Source organism: Poecile atricapillus, chromosome 8 (assembly GCF_030490865.1).
Source record: "Poecile atricapillus isolate bPoeAtr1 chromosome 8, bPoeAtr1.hap1, whole genome shotgun sequence".
In the NCBI taxonomy this organism is placed as follows: Eukaryota; Metazoa; Chordata; class Aves; order Passeriformes; family Paridae; genus Poecile; species Poecile atricapillus.
Genome location: NC_081256.1, coordinates 11,644,002 through 11,664,006, shown reverse-complemented (window position 1 = coordinate 11,664,006; position 20,005 = coordinate 11,644,002). Strand labels below are relative to the sequence as shown.

General features: G+C 37.8%; 1 protein-coding gene across 4 annotated transcripts; it reads right to left on the bottom strand.

Moving 5' to 3' along the window:
- Nucleotides 1–1,028: 1,028 nt before the first annotated feature.
- Nucleotides 1,029–19,541, bottom strand: DAW1 (dynein assembly factor with WD repeats 1). 4 transcript variants are annotated; one of them, XR_009278116.1, is made up of 13 exons: nt 19,427–19,541; nt 16,911–16,983; nt 15,529–15,673; nt 12,313–12,371; nt 11,527–11,649; nt 10,021–10,120; nt 8,158–8,265; nt 7,349–7,455; nt 5,839–5,941; nt 5,353–5,467; nt 4,212–4,288; nt 2,139–2,246; nt 1,029–1,590 (listed from the first exon to the last, which is right to left on the bottom strand). XR_009278116.1 is itself a non-coding variant. In XM_058844025.1 (13 exons), exons 1-13 carry the CDS (start codon nt 19,449–19,451, stop codon nt 1,556–1,558), a joined length of 1,233 nt encoding a protein of 410 aa, XP_058700008.1. In that variant the 5' UTR covers nt 19,452–19,541; the 3' UTR covers nt 1,029–1,555. The 4 variants fall into 4 exon arrangements, 3 of the variants coding, with proteins under 3 accessions (XP_058700008.1, XP_058700007.1, XP_058700009.1); XM_058844025.1 differs by having other exon boundaries at nt 2,139–2,301; XM_058844024.1 differs by lacking the exon at nt 19,427–19,541 and adding an exon at nt 18,517–18,556 and having other exon boundaries at nt 2,139–2,301.
- Between the last annotated feature and the right edge of the window lie 464 nt (nt 19,542–20,005).

Sequence of the window (20,005 nt, the reverse complement as noted above, 5' to 3'; positions counted from 1 at the left end):
ACCAAAGGCATCACAGAGATATTTGTATCAGCCACTTTGCCACTGATGAAAGTTTCATTTTAAATGATCTGCAACTCTCTACTCACTTCTTCTACAGCACAGCACTACTTGAAATAACCAGGAAATCTGCCAAGTGATGACAGGCACTTTTGTTTCCTCATTTACACACAAAGATGCTGGCAAGCACTCTGAGGTAGTCACAACACACCAGCTTTAGTAACTTCCTACTAAATTTAACAACATTTAGAAGTCCACAATCACCCAGAGATATAGAAGATAAACAAAATATCTCCAAGTTCATTCTTTGCTCTACACTTTCTTTCTCCCTCTTTACCTCTTCAAATTTCTTTCAAGTCTGCTGGAGAAGACGAGTCAGTTGTGCTCCTTCACTGTGCCTGCAAAGAGCAACTGCACTTCCAGATGCACTCAGGAAGTGGCGCAAACTACACAGGTGAAACCTACTGGCAATTTCTGGGAGAGGCAATTGATGTTAATTTGAGCTAAAAGCTCATTGTATGCTGGTAAATAACTTGCAGGAGTTTCTCATCTACTTCTCAGTTTATGTCAGGATCCTTGGCTTCCAATCTTTGCTAAGCAGAATTTCTTCATGCTGGACTTAATCACTGAGCCAGGATTCCAAGCTGGAGTCACCACGGGGAGTAATTTTTTTTAATCTCAGTTCAAAATAGGAGAATGAGGACTGAGCAGAAACAAATGGGTTGAATGGAAAGATGTGGGCAAGTATGAGATGGAAGTTTAACTGCAGCATGCATTCAATAGTTAACAGCAAGGCAGCTCAAAAATGGCTGCTGGTTTTGTCCAGAAATATGAATGGGGCATTGTAGTACAAAAAGAAAAAACTAGCATTTTAATTCAATATTTTATTGCACAGACACACACACACACACAAAATTAATACAAAAGTCTTCAAAGCAAGTGTAAACCAATGCTCCTTTCGCAACAGAGATTACTATAATGCTCTATTTTTTTTAAAGGTTACAAGTTAAAAATTTTTAAAAGGTTACAAGTTAAAAATACATAAAGAAATTGAGCTATCCTATGCATTTATTCTCACTAATCATGATTTCTCTCTGGTGACTGAAATAACAGACCAGATTCTCAGTGCTACTCAATGAAGAGGCAATATGCACTAGTTGAAATATAAGAAATTATTCCATTTAAATGTAAGAGGGGAAAACCCCTTCTTTTCTTCTTTACTATGCAAGTGATCAAGTACTAAGCAGGTTGTGTTGAGAAACTGTGGAGTCTTCATCCTTGGAGATATTCAAACCCATGTCAGTCCTGGGCAGCCTGCTTGGATGACAGGGTTCTGAGCAGGGCAGGCTGTTGTACTAGATCTCAATGATCTTACAACTTCTGCAGTTCTGTGGTGCCATATCTAAGTCAAGCCTATCAAATCTAGGTAACTGTTCTATTTCAACAGAAGGTGAACAAAGAGAGTAAAAGGAAACCGATCTGAAAGGCTGAGTTTATTGAGTCTGAAACTCACAAAGTAGGCAGGAATACATCAAACTGGATCCTTCCTTTTCTTCAGTCAGTGCCAGATTCTACAGGAGTTATCCTTGCTCCCTATTAATAAAAATACATTGTGAAGAAATCACCTAGGTGTATCACACAGTCTATCCATTTCTGTTAATACTGCATCAACAATGTACATATTAATACAATAATTTTTTTCTCCACAACTAACAGGCAGCAAAATCTAGGGCAATATTTTTAGCTGAGATCATCCTGCATCTGACTGAAAAGAAGGAAACCTGATGAGAGTTCAGTACCAAATACACAAAAGGTGTGTTCCCATTTAGAAACCTTTGCCTCTTGTTCATCCACGCCTCCCTTACAGCAATGCATTGTGAGAAAATGGCTTGGCGCTGGGATGTGCTCACTGGAGAGCTGGGAGGACATGCCCATGTCTTTGCACAAATTTATTTGTGGCCACAGTGTCTTAATTCTCAGTTCTAAAGAGAAGTTCTAGATTTTCTTGACTATACTGTAAGTCACTGTTGGTACCTGCATTTGGCCCCAGGGAAGTTTGCTGTGGCAAGATTTCAAATGTGACTCAAAAAAAATTAAACAAATAAATAAAAAAGGAAAGAAAAGCAGAATATATTAGTTACCTGTAATGATTGTGTCACCTTTGTAGTTAAAAGCACAGGAGAAGATCTCATCAGCATGACCCTCTAATATCTGAAGGCAGTGGCCAGTAGCAGCATCCCAGAGCCGAGCTGTTTTATCAGAACTGGCTGTTAGTATGCAATTACCTTGAGGGTTGAAACATACCTTTAAAAAATACAGAAATGAGTTATGATACTTAGCTAGTCAGTATGCCTAGAGAAAGAAGCATATCAAAGTGACTGAAAAATGAAAATAGAAAGCAGCAACTCTTGCATTCAGTTTTTTAGCTAAAATCAAGGACAGTGTTCCACTAGAGTCATGCTGGCAAACTTCAGTGGCTGAAAACCTTGTGTATTTACAAAGGCCTTATATACCATGACCTTACTAGAGGATCATAACTTCCAAATATCAGCCCCAAAATCAGAATTAGTAGCAAATGTAGCAGCTTTATTTAAATGTTATCATTATTCCAATGTAAAATTTATACATATTTTATAGAGTCCTATATTAAATAACAAACATCTCTGTAATATCAGAATCTGCACTGGAAACAATTAATTTTATAATAAGTCTTCATATTTGTTAAACATTCACTGCCATAACTGCATGGATTTACAGATAATCAGGTACATTTTTCAAGCACCAACTGGACAATACCAGTTTATTATATAATTCAAAATTCCTTAATCACTGAGGGCAAAATGTCTGCTCCCCAGAAATCCAATTTCTAAGTAATAACATTCCTAAGTGGTCACATCTTCATAGAATATCTGCAGAAATACGTGTTTTTTCTGCTCCCAGAGGAGCAGATTCTCTCCACCAGCACTGAAATGATGCCAGTACTAAGGTCCTGATGGAAGCTGTCTCTAACCCACTCTCTTGGGAGAGGGGTTCAGACAGTCCTCAGTGGGTCTATACTGAGTGCGAGATATTGCAGTGACTTTAGCAACTGAGGAAAGACCAATTCTTCTGAACTTATTATTCTCTCAGCAAAATGATTATACAGGCATCAATAGAATGAAAGCATTTAATTTTTTTTTCATTAAGAACCATCCTAGATTCAAAATATTAGTATTTCAATGTCAAAATACATCCAAAAAAGCAGCACAGACATAGCACACTAGCTTGGAAGCTAGGGAGATTATCTGAACGAATAATGAAAAGCTGCAAGCAATAAATAACAAAATTTGAAAAATATGTACAATGTTGAAACAACTACATGTATTTGGAACAGAACCTTGGTGTTCAAATTGAGCCAGACAAGCAAAGCACGTGAGCACACTCCTCATGACCAAGTGATTATTGAAACAGACTTTGTTTTTCCAAATCCTTTATGCACTTTTGAAAATGAGATTCTCCATGTATTTTTCGGCAGAAATATGTTTTTTTTCTGTTCCATTGCATAATTCAGGTGTGCAGAGAAATGACAAAGTTAAAGAGGAGCACACCTGGTAGAAGCAAGGAATAGGGGTGATGGTAAAAGCCTTAGAGGCAACAGCCTTAAAGTGTCAACAAGAGATTAAAAACTTGATGCTTATTCTGTCAGAGAATGTGGGACTCCAACGGCAGAATAACACAGGCATGGTTTAGGACAGGTCAGACAGGAGCTCTGTTAACACTCAGAGAGCATCTCCCTCTCTGTTCCCCTATTCTTTACCAAGTGGGTGTGCAGACCCAACTGATAAACTGCTTCAGGAAAAGGAAAGAGCTAAGGAAATCCAGACATTCCGATGGCAACAAAGCCAGGTGTCCACCCGTTGGAGGGATGGACTTAAGTAGCTGCCACCATTCTAAAGGATCAAATGGTAATCACATGACAGCACAGGAAGGCAGCTCAGTACATCCAGTATTGTCTTACCTCAGAAGTGGGGAATTGGTAAACAATCATTGTCTGATAGCTTTTAGCCAAAAGGAATATTCTTTTAGTAAAGACAACTTAGCCAGACCTGTCAATCTTAAATATTAAAGAATGTGGTGGTATAATGATTAACGGTATTCCTGCATCATGGAATAACTGGTGGATTGGATATCACACATAGTCAAATTAAAAAAGGTGCAAACCACACACAACTTACCTTTGAAATTTCATCTTCATGCCCTTCTAGCTTTGCAATGCACTGTTTAGTTCCTGCATTGTAGACTCTTGCTGACCCTGTTGCAGTGGGAGCCATATGTGATTGTTATGCTTAAACACCCATTTCAGCAAGAACATCTCAGTAAGGTCAGAAGGAACTCATCCTCAGGTTTAATGTTGGAAGGAATAGAAGGCAAACTTCACAGAGTTTCCTCCAAGGGTAAAGTTTGTTAAAAAGAATCTGTAATCTGCTTGGAAAAGATTGACTTCCTTCCCTGACCAGAAATGAATCCTCCTGGAAAAATCCTAAAATATGAATACAAAGGTCCACACAGAACACAGCTTACTGAAGCCTGTTATTTCAGAAAGCCTGTACAATACATTTAGAAAGCTTTCATTATATTTCAGATATTCATTTTATTTAATAATCTATTCATTATATTTAATAAGATATTGATTAAATATCAGGAAGCTTTTTACACTGTCTTTTGTCTTAATGTAGCAAGTACAGGAGAACAGATCCAATTAGTCCTCCCCATCCAGTCTGGTATCCTGTTTCTGGAACTGTATATCTAAAACTAATACAGTATTGTCATTATGCAATATAATATAAATAACTGAGCAGGTGAATACAGAAAAGTATTTATTGTGATTCCTAGACAAATAATAAACATGCAAAACTTCTGCATACCAATAAGAAAACAAAATTGCTTCTTTCACTACCTCTTTATTGTGTATTCTCTTTCTGTGCATTGGAAAAGTCTGCTAGCAAATACACCAGTAAAATTCAAACCACACTTTTCATTTAAGCCTAAATCTGAGCCACTAAATCAATCCCCTCAAAAGCTATTTGCACACACATTTAAAATGTATTTCCAGCCACAAGTGAAATATTTCCTTCCAAGTTTGAAGTTAAAGGGGAAAGACACATTGAGTTGATTGAAGTATGAAAATAAGAACTTTATCACTGCAGAAAACTTTTAGTTTAATGCCCTATTTCCGTAATGCAACAAACACTGCTTGATCTATAGTTTTGAATCAAGTCCTCCTCTTCACCAAGCTACATTCAAAGCAGAGCCAAAGGGAAAGGACAATGGTGTTTGATGCTGCAGCTCCCCCAGCAGTGGCAGACCCTCACTCACCATCGGCAGAGGCGGTTGCAATGCGCTGCCCGGCGTAGTCAAAGCACACATCCAGCACCTCCCTGCTGTGCCCCGCCAGCGTCGCTATGTGAGTCCCTGTCTCTGCATTCCACAGCTGCACACACAAACAGGGGCATTGGATTGCTTCTTTGGGCTCATTTACTTTATAGATATCTAGTTGATTGATAAAGCAACTTGTAGAGTCCCTTTCTGATGTTTGACATGTAATAACATGAAAGCTGAATACAAATCAATAATGAGTCACTCTTTAGTTAGTTTAATGAAGTCCTATACATTTTTTTAGTTCAATGTATTGATTAAACAAGACTTGACTTTGCTGAAAGGAGTAAGATCATAGGTTTTATATTTCATTGTAAACTCTCTAATTCATTGTATATACTACTTTAAAATAATGCTCCTCAATTTAAAAAAATATACATTTTATATGCCAAGTAGCTGCATTCACTACCTACTCAACCAGCTCACCATGCATGTTTTGTCCATTGATCCAGTGACAATGAGAGAACAGTCCCAGTTGAACTGGGCACTGCTAATCTCTCCTCGGTGGCCTATTAAAGAATGTAACAACCTACAAAAAAAATTAAAAATAATCATTTACATTTACAGTGTGTATTTTTATATACACATATAAATTGTAAGTTTAGAAAATGGTATAGTTAAGGTGTCAAGTCTTTACCATTAAAGCAATTGAATAGAGTGGTGCAGCTCATTTAGGATTCTAGTACTACATCAATTCCATTTTCTATCTTTGGCAAAAAGAGGCAGTAAGGTATAAAATCAGTCATTCCACCCTTCTCTTTCAAACATATTTTAGTGAACGTATTTCCAGTGAAAACATGATGATTTTTAGTACCAGTGAGAGATTTCTTGTATTCATCTACATGCTAAGCATATACAGCAAGTTTTTCCACATTACTCTCCCATTATCCTACTTCAATGAACTGTAAACAGTACATCTTTAAAACTCCATATAATCTAAACCTTTTATAAAATCCACTGAAGATCAAATGGAAGTTAATCAGGTACTTAATGCGAGCATGTTCCCAAATAACAGGCAAATGACAGCCCAGCTGAAATATGATTTCTAATCCTCATTAATCCTCAATTTCTTGCTGCACAAGATTGGCAGTACAAGTCCCATTAAATTCTTCAGCTTTATCTGAGTAGAGAGGTTACAATTAGCCAATACTGCTTCCTATTAACTGATGGCCTATAAGGCAACAAAGCCTAAAAAAGATTAATTGAGATATACATGTATTAAAGGATTAGCAAATTGAGTTATTATCACAATGCTAATATCACTGCATCATTAATAGAAGCAGACTGTAAATAACAGATAAACTAATAACTAGAAAAACAACAAAATTAATTTAAGTGACTGAAATGTTTTTATTCATTGCACAAGATATATATACGGGTAAATAAATTATTATATGTGCTAAATGAACAGCAAAGAAAATTTCCTGAGCATTTGAATTTGCTATTTGTTTATAAAAACAGAAACTTGATTACATTCTTAGCATTTTACAGAATTGCTCCTTTTACTTTCTAACACTGTGAGGTCTACACTGTTGCAATCGTGTAGATCCTTTTACAGTAAAACCAAAAATCATCAAGCAGATAACAGACAAAAGCTTAATTTTATAAACATATTATTTGGCCATCAAGACTGCTGTTACTGTAATACTTAATGCCCAAAATACCTAGTAATACCTAGAAACAAGTTTTAATTTAAAAGCTGAAAGCTTAAACTTCCAATTCTCAAAAAGGCGGTGTGAGGTTCAAGCTTTGACATAAAAATCTGATCAATAAACAGAATAAATAACAATGTAGAGAACATCTCACAGAAACCATTATCAGATACACAGAAATAACACAGAAGAGAGGCTTATGAAGTGCCATAAAAGAAATTCCATTAATTTAATTTGTTCTGAAATCATGCATAGTAAAGTTATATTTATTAGTGCTTTAGTACCTGCCAGTGCCAACATCCCATACTGCTACTGTATGGTCAAAGGAGCCAGTGATGATCCTGTCTCCAGTGGTATTGAAAGACAGAGCAATAATTTCTGCTGAGTGCCCCTGAGAGAATTTTTAAAAAGGAGTATGAGAATACAAACTGTTACTTTTCCATTAATAGAGTTTAATATGTAGTCTTTTTTCAGCAGCATAACCCTTCCATAACTCATCACTATTTTATTTACTGTCTGCTCCAGTATATCACAATTTTGACAGAAAGATCTACCCGACTGTGGAATAGTCGATATCCCAACAACTGCAGAAACTCTGGCACACCACTTAAGCAGGAAGCTTATTCACTACACATGACTTGGGATTTATGGGTGAGAAATGCATTGAAGCAGCAGAGGCCAATCTGAGCCTGGAGAATGCCAGCAAGCCATGCAGAGCAAAGAGAGATGACAATCTAGAGGTAACTGGATGGCTGTCCTCTGCTCATGTTTACCTTCTCCTTACAGAGGAGGTCACAACTGACAGCAGAGCAGTAGGTTTTAACAAGTGATGGAAGGGATTCTAATCTATAGCAGTAATGTCACTGCAATGAGAAAATCTGTCTTTTGATGAATAGGACTCATAAAATACCAGAGCTTTCTTGTTCCCTTCAAGTTTTCTTATTCTGTTTTGTAACTGCAGTCACTATGGGATCACCTGGTAAAAGAAACTGCAAGGTTTAAAACAGTTGTAATGGTTACACTGTTATTTATCTCAGCTGGAAAAGTAAGACAGCAAGGAACACCTCTAAAAACATAAGTAATGCAAACATACATTTAAAGTGGCTACTTCTTCTCCTTTCTCTAGATCCCATAATTTGGCAGTGGTATCCATGCTTCCAGTTGCCAGCAGTGTGCTCTGAGGATTAAATGATAAACATACCTGTAGCGAGAAACATTAGATAGAAAACATTTGAAGTCCATCTATATATATTTTCTAAAAAAAATATAAAACAAGCGTCAGGATTAACATTTTTAAATAAGACAAAGGTCTGATAATATTTTATGGCATACAGAAAACTTGCAGAAGTCTTCCAACAGCAACATATCCTTACCACATAACTCTGGATAAGTACTCAAACCAAGTGGACTCTTTGCAAGCACATGCTTTGTTTTTCCTTTATTTCAAAATTCTCTTTGAAATCCTCCAATTACTGTCTAGTTTGACTCTCCTCCCTAGAACTATCATGGGGTAGGTTTTCTCTGTTGCTTGATGAGATTGGGGCAAAGATCACCCAAACAGTTCTGTGTACCCACAAACACACTCTGTGCATTCTTACCCTATCAGGTGTCATTATCAATGGCATTTGCCAAGGGCATCACCACAACATCATGTTTAAGAAAAACAAGAACGAAAGCTCAACTACTTCAATTCATTTTTCACATTAAAAAATCATGTAGTCATCCTCCCATTCTCTGTAATTATTCATTGTCATTGCTCTGCAAATAAAGTATAGCAGGTACCATGAAAAAAGGAAAACAGTAGCTCAGTTTGTTCATCCTGAGTAACCATGGGCATGCCATTGCCAGCAATGTATCAGATGCAATAATGGGCTTTCAGAAACAGGTCTGATTCAGAGAAACACATTTCCTGCTGGCAATTATCTTCTTCTAATTACTTGTCAGCACAACTCATAATACTCTGGGTCTAATCTAACCCCTAAGAAGTCAGAAAAAATGGAGAAGCCTTTAAACATTTACCTGATTGATTTGTGGAAGCAAAATCACTCCAGCCTTTCTCAAAAAGCAAACATTCTCCATTTTAAGGGGTAACTCAGAATATCCAGAGAATCAAAAACACACCAAAACAAAACTCAAATTCCAATATGGTAAACCACCATTTTCTTGCTCTAATTGAGGCCCTCAATCTACAATTAAATTCAAATTATTTTTTTTTCAGAAACAATTTTCAGCAGTATTTTATTGAACAGTGGTTGTATAGCTATTTTTAAAAATCACAAAAAACCTCATTCATCATTGAAATTCAGAGTTTTAGTGTCTTTGCCCTGATATTTTAAACTGAAATTTGTGCATTGAGGTCCTTGCTGTTGCTGGTGGGGGTCCTAGTGCATGGGAGAGAAAACCAAGCATTTTTAAGCTTAAACTGTTTTAATTTCATAGATCTTTGACATTTCAGCATCCCACATATTCCCAGTTAACACACTTTACATTTCAGAAATTCATTCCTCTACTGCTCTGTACACGAAGTACAAATCTCTGTGTGAAAGACAACAACACAAGCAATGATGTTCTTGTGTATTTAGTTCTGCAAATATGAGAGGCAATGCAAGATAGCTAGAAAAATATGTGATATGTAATCAAACAAAAAGTATGTACAATAAACTGAAAATTCCAGTTGCTATGGTATTTTTCAATGTTTTAATGTTTAGCAAACAAGGGAAATTGGAACAAAGTAAAAATAAAAATATAATTTCAAACTGTGAATGAGGGTTTATTCTATCTCAAGAACAGATATCTTCCCCTGTAGTGCAGAAATGTTAACAAGACCAGAATGTATGAATAGATGTGCCACAATAACTGTGCCTTCCAGTGGGAGCTCACAGAGAGCTGGAACTTACACTCATCAACGATGGTGTGAGGAAACATAAGGGAATAAGAAACATCCATCACTACTCACTATTTCTGCACTGTGTCCTCTGAAGGTATGATAACATTTTCCTGTTTCTGTACTCCACAGTTTGCAGGTTTTATCAAAAGATCCAGTGGCAATCTTGTCACTAAATGGGAAAAAAAAAATCCTATAATTTTTATGTAGAAAACTCCTCTGACTCCAGATACAGCAGAATCCAGAGATTCAGCCTTGGAAGCTCCCATGCACTTTGGTAGCTGCTGCCACACTACAAGATCCTGCAGCAGGATTTCACATACACAAGTTACAGCAAGGCAAAAAACTAGCAGACACAGTGAGTTTCTAGGAGAGCTATTGTGCCTATCTATTAGCAGAGGAATGTTCATAACTGATGACTGACCTACTTTAGAGATGATGCTGTGCTGCACTTACAGATTTATTAAGAAGTTATATCATTTCATCAAATAACATCTGTTTATCCACAATTATAAATGCAGTTCACCCAAATTTCAAAAGTTGAACTCTACTCCCAATGAAGCCAGTTAAAGTGTTGTGACCATCTGCAGTTAGAGCAAGATTAAAGTGAAGTCCCCAGAAAATGCACCAAGGGGCACAACCTAAAGATTGGCAGAAAAAAAGGGGCTTTTAATCAATTTGTAATACAAAAGTAGTTCAAACATCTCATCAGGTTTTGTCTTGCTGTATGTTGCTTCTCCACTTTTATGTTACAGTCTAGTTATTGATCTTTGCACAGATTTTTGTTGTTAGTTTCACCAAGTTATATAAATGAACTTCATTCATTTCTAAAGTAAAGAATAATATCAGAATATAAGACATTGACACATCAGGGTCCCTTTCATATAGAAGAAAGAAATGAAGTTTCAAATAGTGTAAGAACAAATCTTTTAGCATTTATTTCCTGATATTAGGTGAATTCCCTTCTCTTAACAGGTGGCAATTCCAACCTAGGGCAAACAATTACTGGAGAAAATAAGAGGTGCAAAAATTAATATCTGGTGTTCACACAGCAGCACCTTGTGGATTTCACAAAAAATACTCAAAAGCTGTAACATTTCTAAATCCTGTCCTAAATAATATTGAATTTGTAATGGCAAATGGAGAAATTCACTTCTTTCTCCTTAACTGAAGCAACACAGATTGTTTAAAGTACTTATATCTCACATCACATACAACTACACTGAGGCAGAAGAGAATGGTTAACATTCAGAACACAGTCTGGTCATGTAGGTATTACTGAAATAAACTGTGTTTCAATATATTCAACTGACTCATATTTCTTCCAAGACTGAATACCTAATTAAATTTTTGGTCATAATTTCTATATTTCATTTTTAAAAATGATAACAGAAAACATGTTTGAATAGATCTCTTGTACAAATAATGACAGTGTTATTCTACAGTGATTAGCTATAGCTGAACTCTACAAAATCAGAAGCTGAAGTCTTTCAATTTGAAATAGTCTATTCTTTGTTACAGTATTTGCAAGATAACAGTGCTACCAGTTATGAAGAATCTCAGAACAAATTTATTTACCCGTAGGGGTTATTGAAAGCTATTGCATAGACAACATTTCTGTGTCCCTCCAGCGAATGCAACTCTTCTCCTGATGCTGTATCCCACAGTTTGCAGGTTCTATCATAGCTTCCAGTGATAAAGCTAAAACAAAGAGAAATTAATTTCTCAATACAGCAAAGATCTTAGTGATCCAAATGCACAGCCAAATTATATATTTCCACAGATTTTGGTTAGCACTGTCTCAGACCCTAAATCTTCTCTCTTTCAAAAATACAGATTTATGACCATAAAGGTTCATTTTCTTCTTTCTTTTTAGCATCTTATTCACAAAAACACATTTTTTCTAATTTTTAATGTATTTCAACTAGAAAGCATGCTGCTGCTTTCAAGACACAAAGGAAAATATGATAAGAGATGCATCCACAATGAAATCAATTAACATGAAAGCTACACTTTCACAACAGTGAAACTCCCAAATGAGTTTATGTCAGACTCATTTAGCTTTTAGCAATATTTAGTTTATTGCCATTAAGGTGGTTCTTTCTGTAATATGGTAATTGTCAACAGACTATGGCTGTGGAAGAAAAAAATTACAAAAATTGAATCTCACCTGCTACTTTTTTATATCTCCTATTGGTTTTCCCAGAGGCCTGAAATATAATCCCCAACTATGCCTGAAGCTGCTTATAAGCAACAGAGCTGAATTCTTTTTGCAGCAAGAGTACTGAAGTTTTGTTACCATTTAATTTACGAGTACAAAACTTCAATTAATGATTATGTACTTTGACTCTGAAAGCAACTTACCGGGAACCAGATTTGTTAAATGCGACATTAGTCAGAGGCAATATGTGTGTTCTAAGCACCTGAAATAGAAAAATAGAAGCAGGGCAGTGAGAGGAAAAACATTTGATGCTAACAAAATAAACAAAATTGCTCAAAATATTCAACAGATTAATTTTTTTCTCCTCCTCCTGTTAGAGGAAAAGAAGTCCCTCATTAACCGTCAGGTTATCACTGAAGATGACTGAGGATGTTATATAGTATTGATTTCAATTTTATACTTTATTTCAGTGAACTGATTTTTTCCCATGTTTGCATTTTCTTCACCCTCTCCAAGACCAGCAAAGCAACCCTAGACCAGAGCTGAATGGGCAAAACAAAAGAGGAGACCATGACTGTAAGATCATTGACGAAAGAAATCCCAACTAATATTAAGCCTTAGCCAGTGAATCAAGAAATCCAGTTAAATTTGAGATTTTTAGGGTATGGGATGCTTCCAGCTGGCATGTGACTTTGTTATACAAAACAGGAAAAATATATATAAGCTAGAGCTCTGTCCTATGAGATCATGACAAGGTGTGAACCATCACAAAGATATTCAGCAAGACAAAATTCCAAGACAGAATTTCAACTTTAAAGCCTGCACGTACTGTGTAGGTTGTGGAGGGCACTGCTTTCTAATACTGCTTTAATCAGACATGTGAATGAGCCCATAGCCATAATAACACATACTAAGGTCTATTAAACAGAGGTGAAAATAGTTTCAGATTCTGCAATGGAAGTCACCATGCCATGATACTTTAAAAAGAACCAAAAAAATATGATCTGGTTGGTGTTTGAATAAACTGGCTGCTGTAAAACATAGTTTGCACTCAATTTTCACCTATTACAAGCTGCCCTCCCCTCAAGCATAATAAAATCATAAACTGGGAAATCACAGCAATTGCTGCCAGTCAGTAAAGGGATGTTAAAAATACCCCAGTGGTTCACTCGGTCTTTTCTGTAGTGTAAGAATGAAGAAGAAACTGTTTATGAACAGTGAGATTTAATTACTAACATATTACCAGAGCTTCAACTTCTTTTTCTTATCTCAAGTTTTCCAAGCTGCCTGTCTCCAAAAGAGAAATGAGAAAGGCTCATTGATCTTCTACTCAGAAGAGTAGGGACTCATCAAAATGGAAATAACAATTGTTAAGTGAAGGACTGAGAGGGAGAGAGAAACAGAAAATGTATTTTATGCTACAGATACAGCAATTTCTGCTCTCTAGAGAAAGCACACGAGTTGTACTTTTGGCTACAGGAGTCGGAATGAGCAACCAAGATGTGGAAATGACAAAAATATTGTGTTTTTTAAAAAGAGCCAAAATATCCATCTGCATAATCAATAATTATGGAAATTTATGGAAATCTCACCCATAACATTTTAGTACTACAGAGCAGGCAGCTCTGAACAACAAAGGTATTTTGAAATTATGAAAAAAGGGAGGAAATTGAGACGGGTTTTTATGTAATTTCAGATTATGAGACTAATTCTCTTCCTCCAATGCCCAGTGCTGCAGTTGCTTCATCCACAGAACTCTGAGCCAACAAGAATTGTCTGTGCAAATGATACAATAACCAAACCCTAAGGCAATATTAGAAAAAATATACCTCTCTTCTGTGAAATCTGCTACAGCTGTACCTAAGACAAAAATCTGCAAATCACCACTACCATGGAATAGTTTAGAACTATAAAAGCGCTTTTCTCTGCAGGGTGCCTAACATACCACCATCACCACAATTACTGGAAATAACAAAAATATGAGTTTATACACTTGTTTCAGATTATACCCCAGTGCAACAGGAATAAAAACTGTTCATTTCCAAACAGTACATACACTGAACATTTTTTTTAGGGAAAAGAAAAAAAAATCTCACTCCCACCCATCTCTTATATTTTATTATTACCTCAGAAGGACCTGGTACTTGTGTTTCATTTAGAAGCCTTAAATGAAACTGAAACATCACTAAAGTTCTTTTCACACACTTCTAACCACTCTTGAGTGAAGGAAATAAACCAGCACTGATTGGATTTGACTGCTTCTATTATTTCCAAATATAGAAGCTCAGACACAGCACTACACCAAACAATGAACAAATACATTATTTACACTCAAGTTTGAACAAGCATTTGAAGATTTGTCAGTCTCTGTGATGAACAAACAATTTTTAAAGCTTTTGAAAAGCACAGCATTATCTCAGTTGAGAGCATAACTTGGAAGGGAAACTTTTTAAATTTAAGATGTCTTGCTACATAGCTCTGTTTTCAAGGTTAAATATATCTTTCTTTGCAGAATTCACCTAGATGAGTATTGTTCAAAAGAACCAAAGTGATACTAGATATATGTAAGGGTTTTTTTAGCCGAACAAACCAATACAAAACTTCTTTTTCTCTTTTCATTTAAGGTAACAATAAACACCATAGCACTGACCAACATTGCTTAACAGCTACACATTGCCATCTGCTGACACAATAAAGATACAACGTTTAACGATGTCAGATTGTAGCATGCCATATCTGGAAGAAAGTTTTGTTTCCACAATTAAAAACAATTAAACCTATTCTCTTCTGACAGACTCAGTCCTGGAATGGAGCTCTGAAAGGTCTCTGTAATCATTGTTCTTAAAAACCCTACTTGTTTGAAATAATATTTCAAGTGCTGTCTGTAAACCGAAGCTCAATTTATCAATATTCAAAGATAATAGTAATGACAGAAAGTAATGAAAACCAGGATTTGTAATGACAACTGCATGTAGCATAAAACCCCATAAAATAATAGCATAAATCCCACAAATTTCACAAAATGAAGAACAAGTAGACACATGTATGAAAATAGTTTGGTCCTTTCCCAATAGCTAATTTACTTCAGGTCTATTTACAGGTTTTGTTTAAATGTAACTATAGGTGTTGCACAAACTCTCATTCAACAAATGAAACACTGATTTCTCTCCATCCAAAACACACCCTAGTGCATAAGCCTGTTTAAACAATGCCTAGGAACAGTAATACCTCTTAGCCTTTTTGGGGGAATTCCTGACAGAAAAACCAGGCCAGACTCAGTTGCTCTAAAAGTGCAGAGAGGACTGAAAAGTGCCAAGAAATCAGTCATAGAACACAATATACAGCAGTATAAACATACTCAGAGTATCACAACTTAAACCCCCCCAAATGCCCAAAATCATTTTAAAGATGCCTCTGACCTTAAAAAGGGAGAATTTGTGATTCTGTTCTTCCCCTAGCTTCTCCTGCAATCTTTGTACTAGATGTATGACATGTTCCAAACAGGAATCTGTGATGAGAGGTTCTCTTTTTTGGATTTCTTCTACTAAGGCTGTAACATCTGTGCTAATTATGAGAAAAGAATGAAAACAAACTCAAGAAATACCCCAAACACAAACCCACCACATTCTACTCTCTGGCACTAATTATGAATTTAAACCCAAGAATATTATTTACTTGCAGAGAAACTGAGGTAAGCAATTAAATGTTATCCATTTATCTCATTCAATAAAGGCCTACAGAAATAAGGATAAATCTTTCTTGGTTTTTATACCTCCTTTCCTCTCTTACTGAAGTTGTACAGTAAAAACTTTTAAAAACTGTAGCTTGGCAAGACATTTATCTTTTCAAATTATTTCCATGGAGGATCAGGCATGGCAGACATGTGTCCCAAACTGTCAGTTTAAATATCTGAATTAAACTGGAATTTCATAAATTCCAAACAAATTGCCAATGAAGTAGTAACAAGATAAATTAAATCTTAAATAAATCTTAAATTTATCTTGGTCTGTGGCTTCAGAAATCTATGGCTGTTCCACAGCTTCTGGTTGTGACAGTAACTACTACATGGTCGAGTGTACTGATGTCCCTGGAGCCCTCAGCAAGGGGGTCACAGCTGGTCTGTGGAACTGGATCATCTTCCCACATCAACAGGTAACTACTGATTTCTGGCTTTCTGTGAGAAACTAGGAGCTGACAATACCCAACAGTCAAATCACAACACACTCTTAAAATCAGTTTAGCAAGAAAGCCAAGCATTTATGTTAGTATGGGAATTATTCAAGTCTAAAGGGGATTTTCTACGTCAGTCTTCTAAATGAGAGCCACTACATCCTGTAAGTATCCTGTCAGTGTTTATACTCATATTCAGTAACACCAGACAACTTACTTCTTTCACAAAGAGACTTGACAGGTTTTACCCACAGCACTATACTGGACAGTCACAGGTAGACAAAACCTAATAATTTTTAAATTTGGATTTTTCATCCTGCATATCCAGCTTACACTGTCTACTGACTTGGGCTTACATGCAAGGCCTCTTCTATATCAATGCTGGTATTAGGACAATCATATTACTTCATGTGTTTCCGCTTAATAAACTCCATGGATTTGGGCAACTTTATTTAATGGTGGCATTTTGTTATTTTTCTGAAGCCCTTCCTACCAGAGTTGGCTGAGTAGAGCACACAGGCTCTACATAATAGCTGGTCTCAATTATGTCTAATACAGTTAAATAGAGTTGTACATGAACATGCTATAAAAAGGCAGAGAGTGCTGTTATCTGAAGTAATATCATACTTACTCAGGTCTAAGATCAAGAAGATCTATTGATCTGGTCTTTGACTCACCACCTTCCACATATTCAAAAAAAATTCCTTTAAAAACAAGTGATAAACAGGTCATAATTAGACTTCTGGAGTTTTATAACATGTGCTGCAGACAGCAACACTTCCACTTTTACAGCTCCACTGACTTCAGGAGACCAAATTCCAGTTCTTGGAACTGGAAGGAGGTTAGCTGTTCTCACTGAGATTAACCATTGTCATGAGCAAGCCTGGTATGCTTATATATATAAAAAAAAAATATATTAAACAATATTATTTCTGAGTTTTTTCTATTCTGGAAATGAACAAGCTCTTTTTTCCAACAACTTTTTGCATCATTTCATCAGCATTAATTTCAAAGAAACTGTCCTGAAGATGTTGCAGTTTGGTGTTCAAAGAAGCCTGGAAAACATGTTTTACAAAAGCCATTATATTTATTCTAGTGCTCACAAAGGCTTGAGTGCAGTAATGTATCAAAAATCATAACACACTTCACATTTCCAGGTGTGCTCTGGCATCTCTGCAGCTTCCACTGAGCTGGAGTATTAAAATATTTAATCGCATGGGTTCCTGTTTTGAAACAGCTGATAAAGGGCTCAGCTAGTCCTTGATTTTCTGTAGCAAAGGATAATTTTGACAAACTTTTGCGTCATTCTGCATTTATGAAGTTCATAGGAATAGTATTTAATTTGAAAGGAAGATATTATTTTCCAATACACTTCCAGAGCTAGCCATCTCCAGCTTGTTTCACCTCTGAAATTTCATTGAGTCACCTGAGGACAGGATACACCATGACAGTCTGGCAGCATTGCTTTTCAAAGCATGGCTCCACTAAGAAAACTCATAAATCAAGGACAAAAAATAAGAATTAGTATCAGCTAGGTTGGAAAAGGCCTCTGAGATCATTAAGGCCAACACTGCCTTGTCAACCAAAGCCAGGCACTGAGCGCCAGTCCTTAAACACGTCAGTGATGGTGACTGCACCACCTCCCCGGGCAGCCCTTTCCAACTGATCGCTGTTTCTGTGGAGAATTTATTCTTAATATCCAATCGAAATGTCCCCTGGCACAGCTAAAGACCATGTCCTCTCCTCACTGGCTGCCTGGCAGAAGAGACCGACCTTCACCTGTCTCCAACCTCCCTTCAGGTAGCTGCAGAGAGTGGCAACCTTTTTTGCTAAACAGCCATTTAAAAACTTTTTTTTTTTTTTTTTTTTTTTTTGTGTCAGCTACAGTCACTGCTGACTTTCTAAACTCCTTACTGTGATGCGAGTAAGACTGCCTTGACTTTGCCGTGAGTCACTAATTACAGCCGCGACGGGCGATGAGCCGCTTCCAGCAGCTGCAGCCTCTCACGCAGGCACCGGGACAAACACTGGCACCTCCGCTCCAGCCGGCTGCAGGTGCGCCATGACCGGGCCGTGCCCAGCCCCTGTGGGGCTGAGGGGACCCGCCGTGACGGGCGGCCCGCACACCCCGCACGGCCCCGCCACACACCCCACACCCCCAGGCCCCCCGCGCGCTGCCCCAGCCCCGGCACAGCCGCCGGCAGCACCCGGAGCGCCCCGGGCGCCCCGCTCCGCACCCGGCGGGAAGTAGCGCAGCAGGAGCCGCCTCAGCGCCATCGCCGCCACCGCCGCCCGGCCCCGCGCGTCCGCCCGCAGCCATGGCAACGGCCCGGGGGCGCATGCGCGGCGCCGGCCGCGGGGCTGAGGTTCCGCGCCCGCCATGGCTGCACGGCAGGGCCGGCCCGGGGCTGGCGCTGCGGCATCCGCACAGAGCTGAGGGGCTGCTGGGGGCTGCGCCACTGAGGGGAAAGGAGAGGATCTAGAAAGGGGTGCACTAAAAACAGATCTGAAAATCAGAGTGCCAAAGAGCCGATCGTAACGGCGCAGCAAATGTATGAAAGGTCTTTGGAAAGTGAGTAGTTACTTACTAAGAGGGCAAATGTTAATTCAGTTTCAAAAAAGAGAAAAACCTAATCGGTGTAATTTTTAAGAAGAGATACTCAGAAGTAGTAATTTTTTAGAAGAGATACTCAGGACTGAAGTGCAACTGTGGAAATACAGTTTAGAATCACAGTATCATTAAGGCTGGAAAAAGCCTTATAATAGAGATCAACCATTAACCCAGCAGCACCATGTTCACCACTAAAACGTGTCCCCAAGGGCCACACGCCTTTAGAACACTGCCAGGAATGGTGATTCCACCAGTTCCCTGAGCGGTTCTTAATACCCAGTCTAAACCATCACCACCCCCTGGCACAACCTGAGGCCATTTCCTCTCATCCTGTCACTTGTTACCCGGGAGAAGAGACCGACCCGCCTGGCTCCAGCCTCCCTTCAGGGAGCTGGGGAAGGGATAATGTCCCCCCAGCTCCCTCGGCTGCTCCCCACGGGCTTGTGCTCCAGACTGCGTCAGTTTCACTGCCTTTCTTTGGATGTGCATTTCATCAAAAAGAGAAGGAAAAATGTAATTCAAAAGAGAGAACCTACTTGGAATCATTAGAAGATAATGCATCAGTAGCACGGAAAATTTGAGTCAAGCTTTATGCTGAAATGGCTGCAGAGCATCAATAGGGGGAAGCAGTAAACGCATTCTCGTTTGGCTGATCTCTTAGCCCACATTGTTGACAAGGGATCAATACGAGACAGTCCCACTCAGTGTTTAACGATACGTGACTTTTCCAAAAACACCCATATGGCTCCCTACAGCTTCACTTTGAAGACAGTCCTTTGATTTTTTGAAAGCCAGGAAATAAAATACAATGGCAAATTTCCGACTTACTTCAGGACACTGCTGGGGAACAAAGTGGTCTCTGAGTTTTTCATTCTCATTTGTTTGTTTTAAGTCTTTTGTCTTGTTTGTATGTGGAAAGTCTTGAGGCAGATAAGAAATATTGTTATTGAAAACAATCCGAACAGCTTTCCAATTGAATTTACTTACTTGAACCAACCCTATTCAAAAATCAATTTTTGAACAACCCCAAATCTTGGTGGTCTCCAGTTTCTTAACAACTTTTTGTATTTCTTTAGCATAATATTTATACATCCAGATCATAAATGCAGAATATA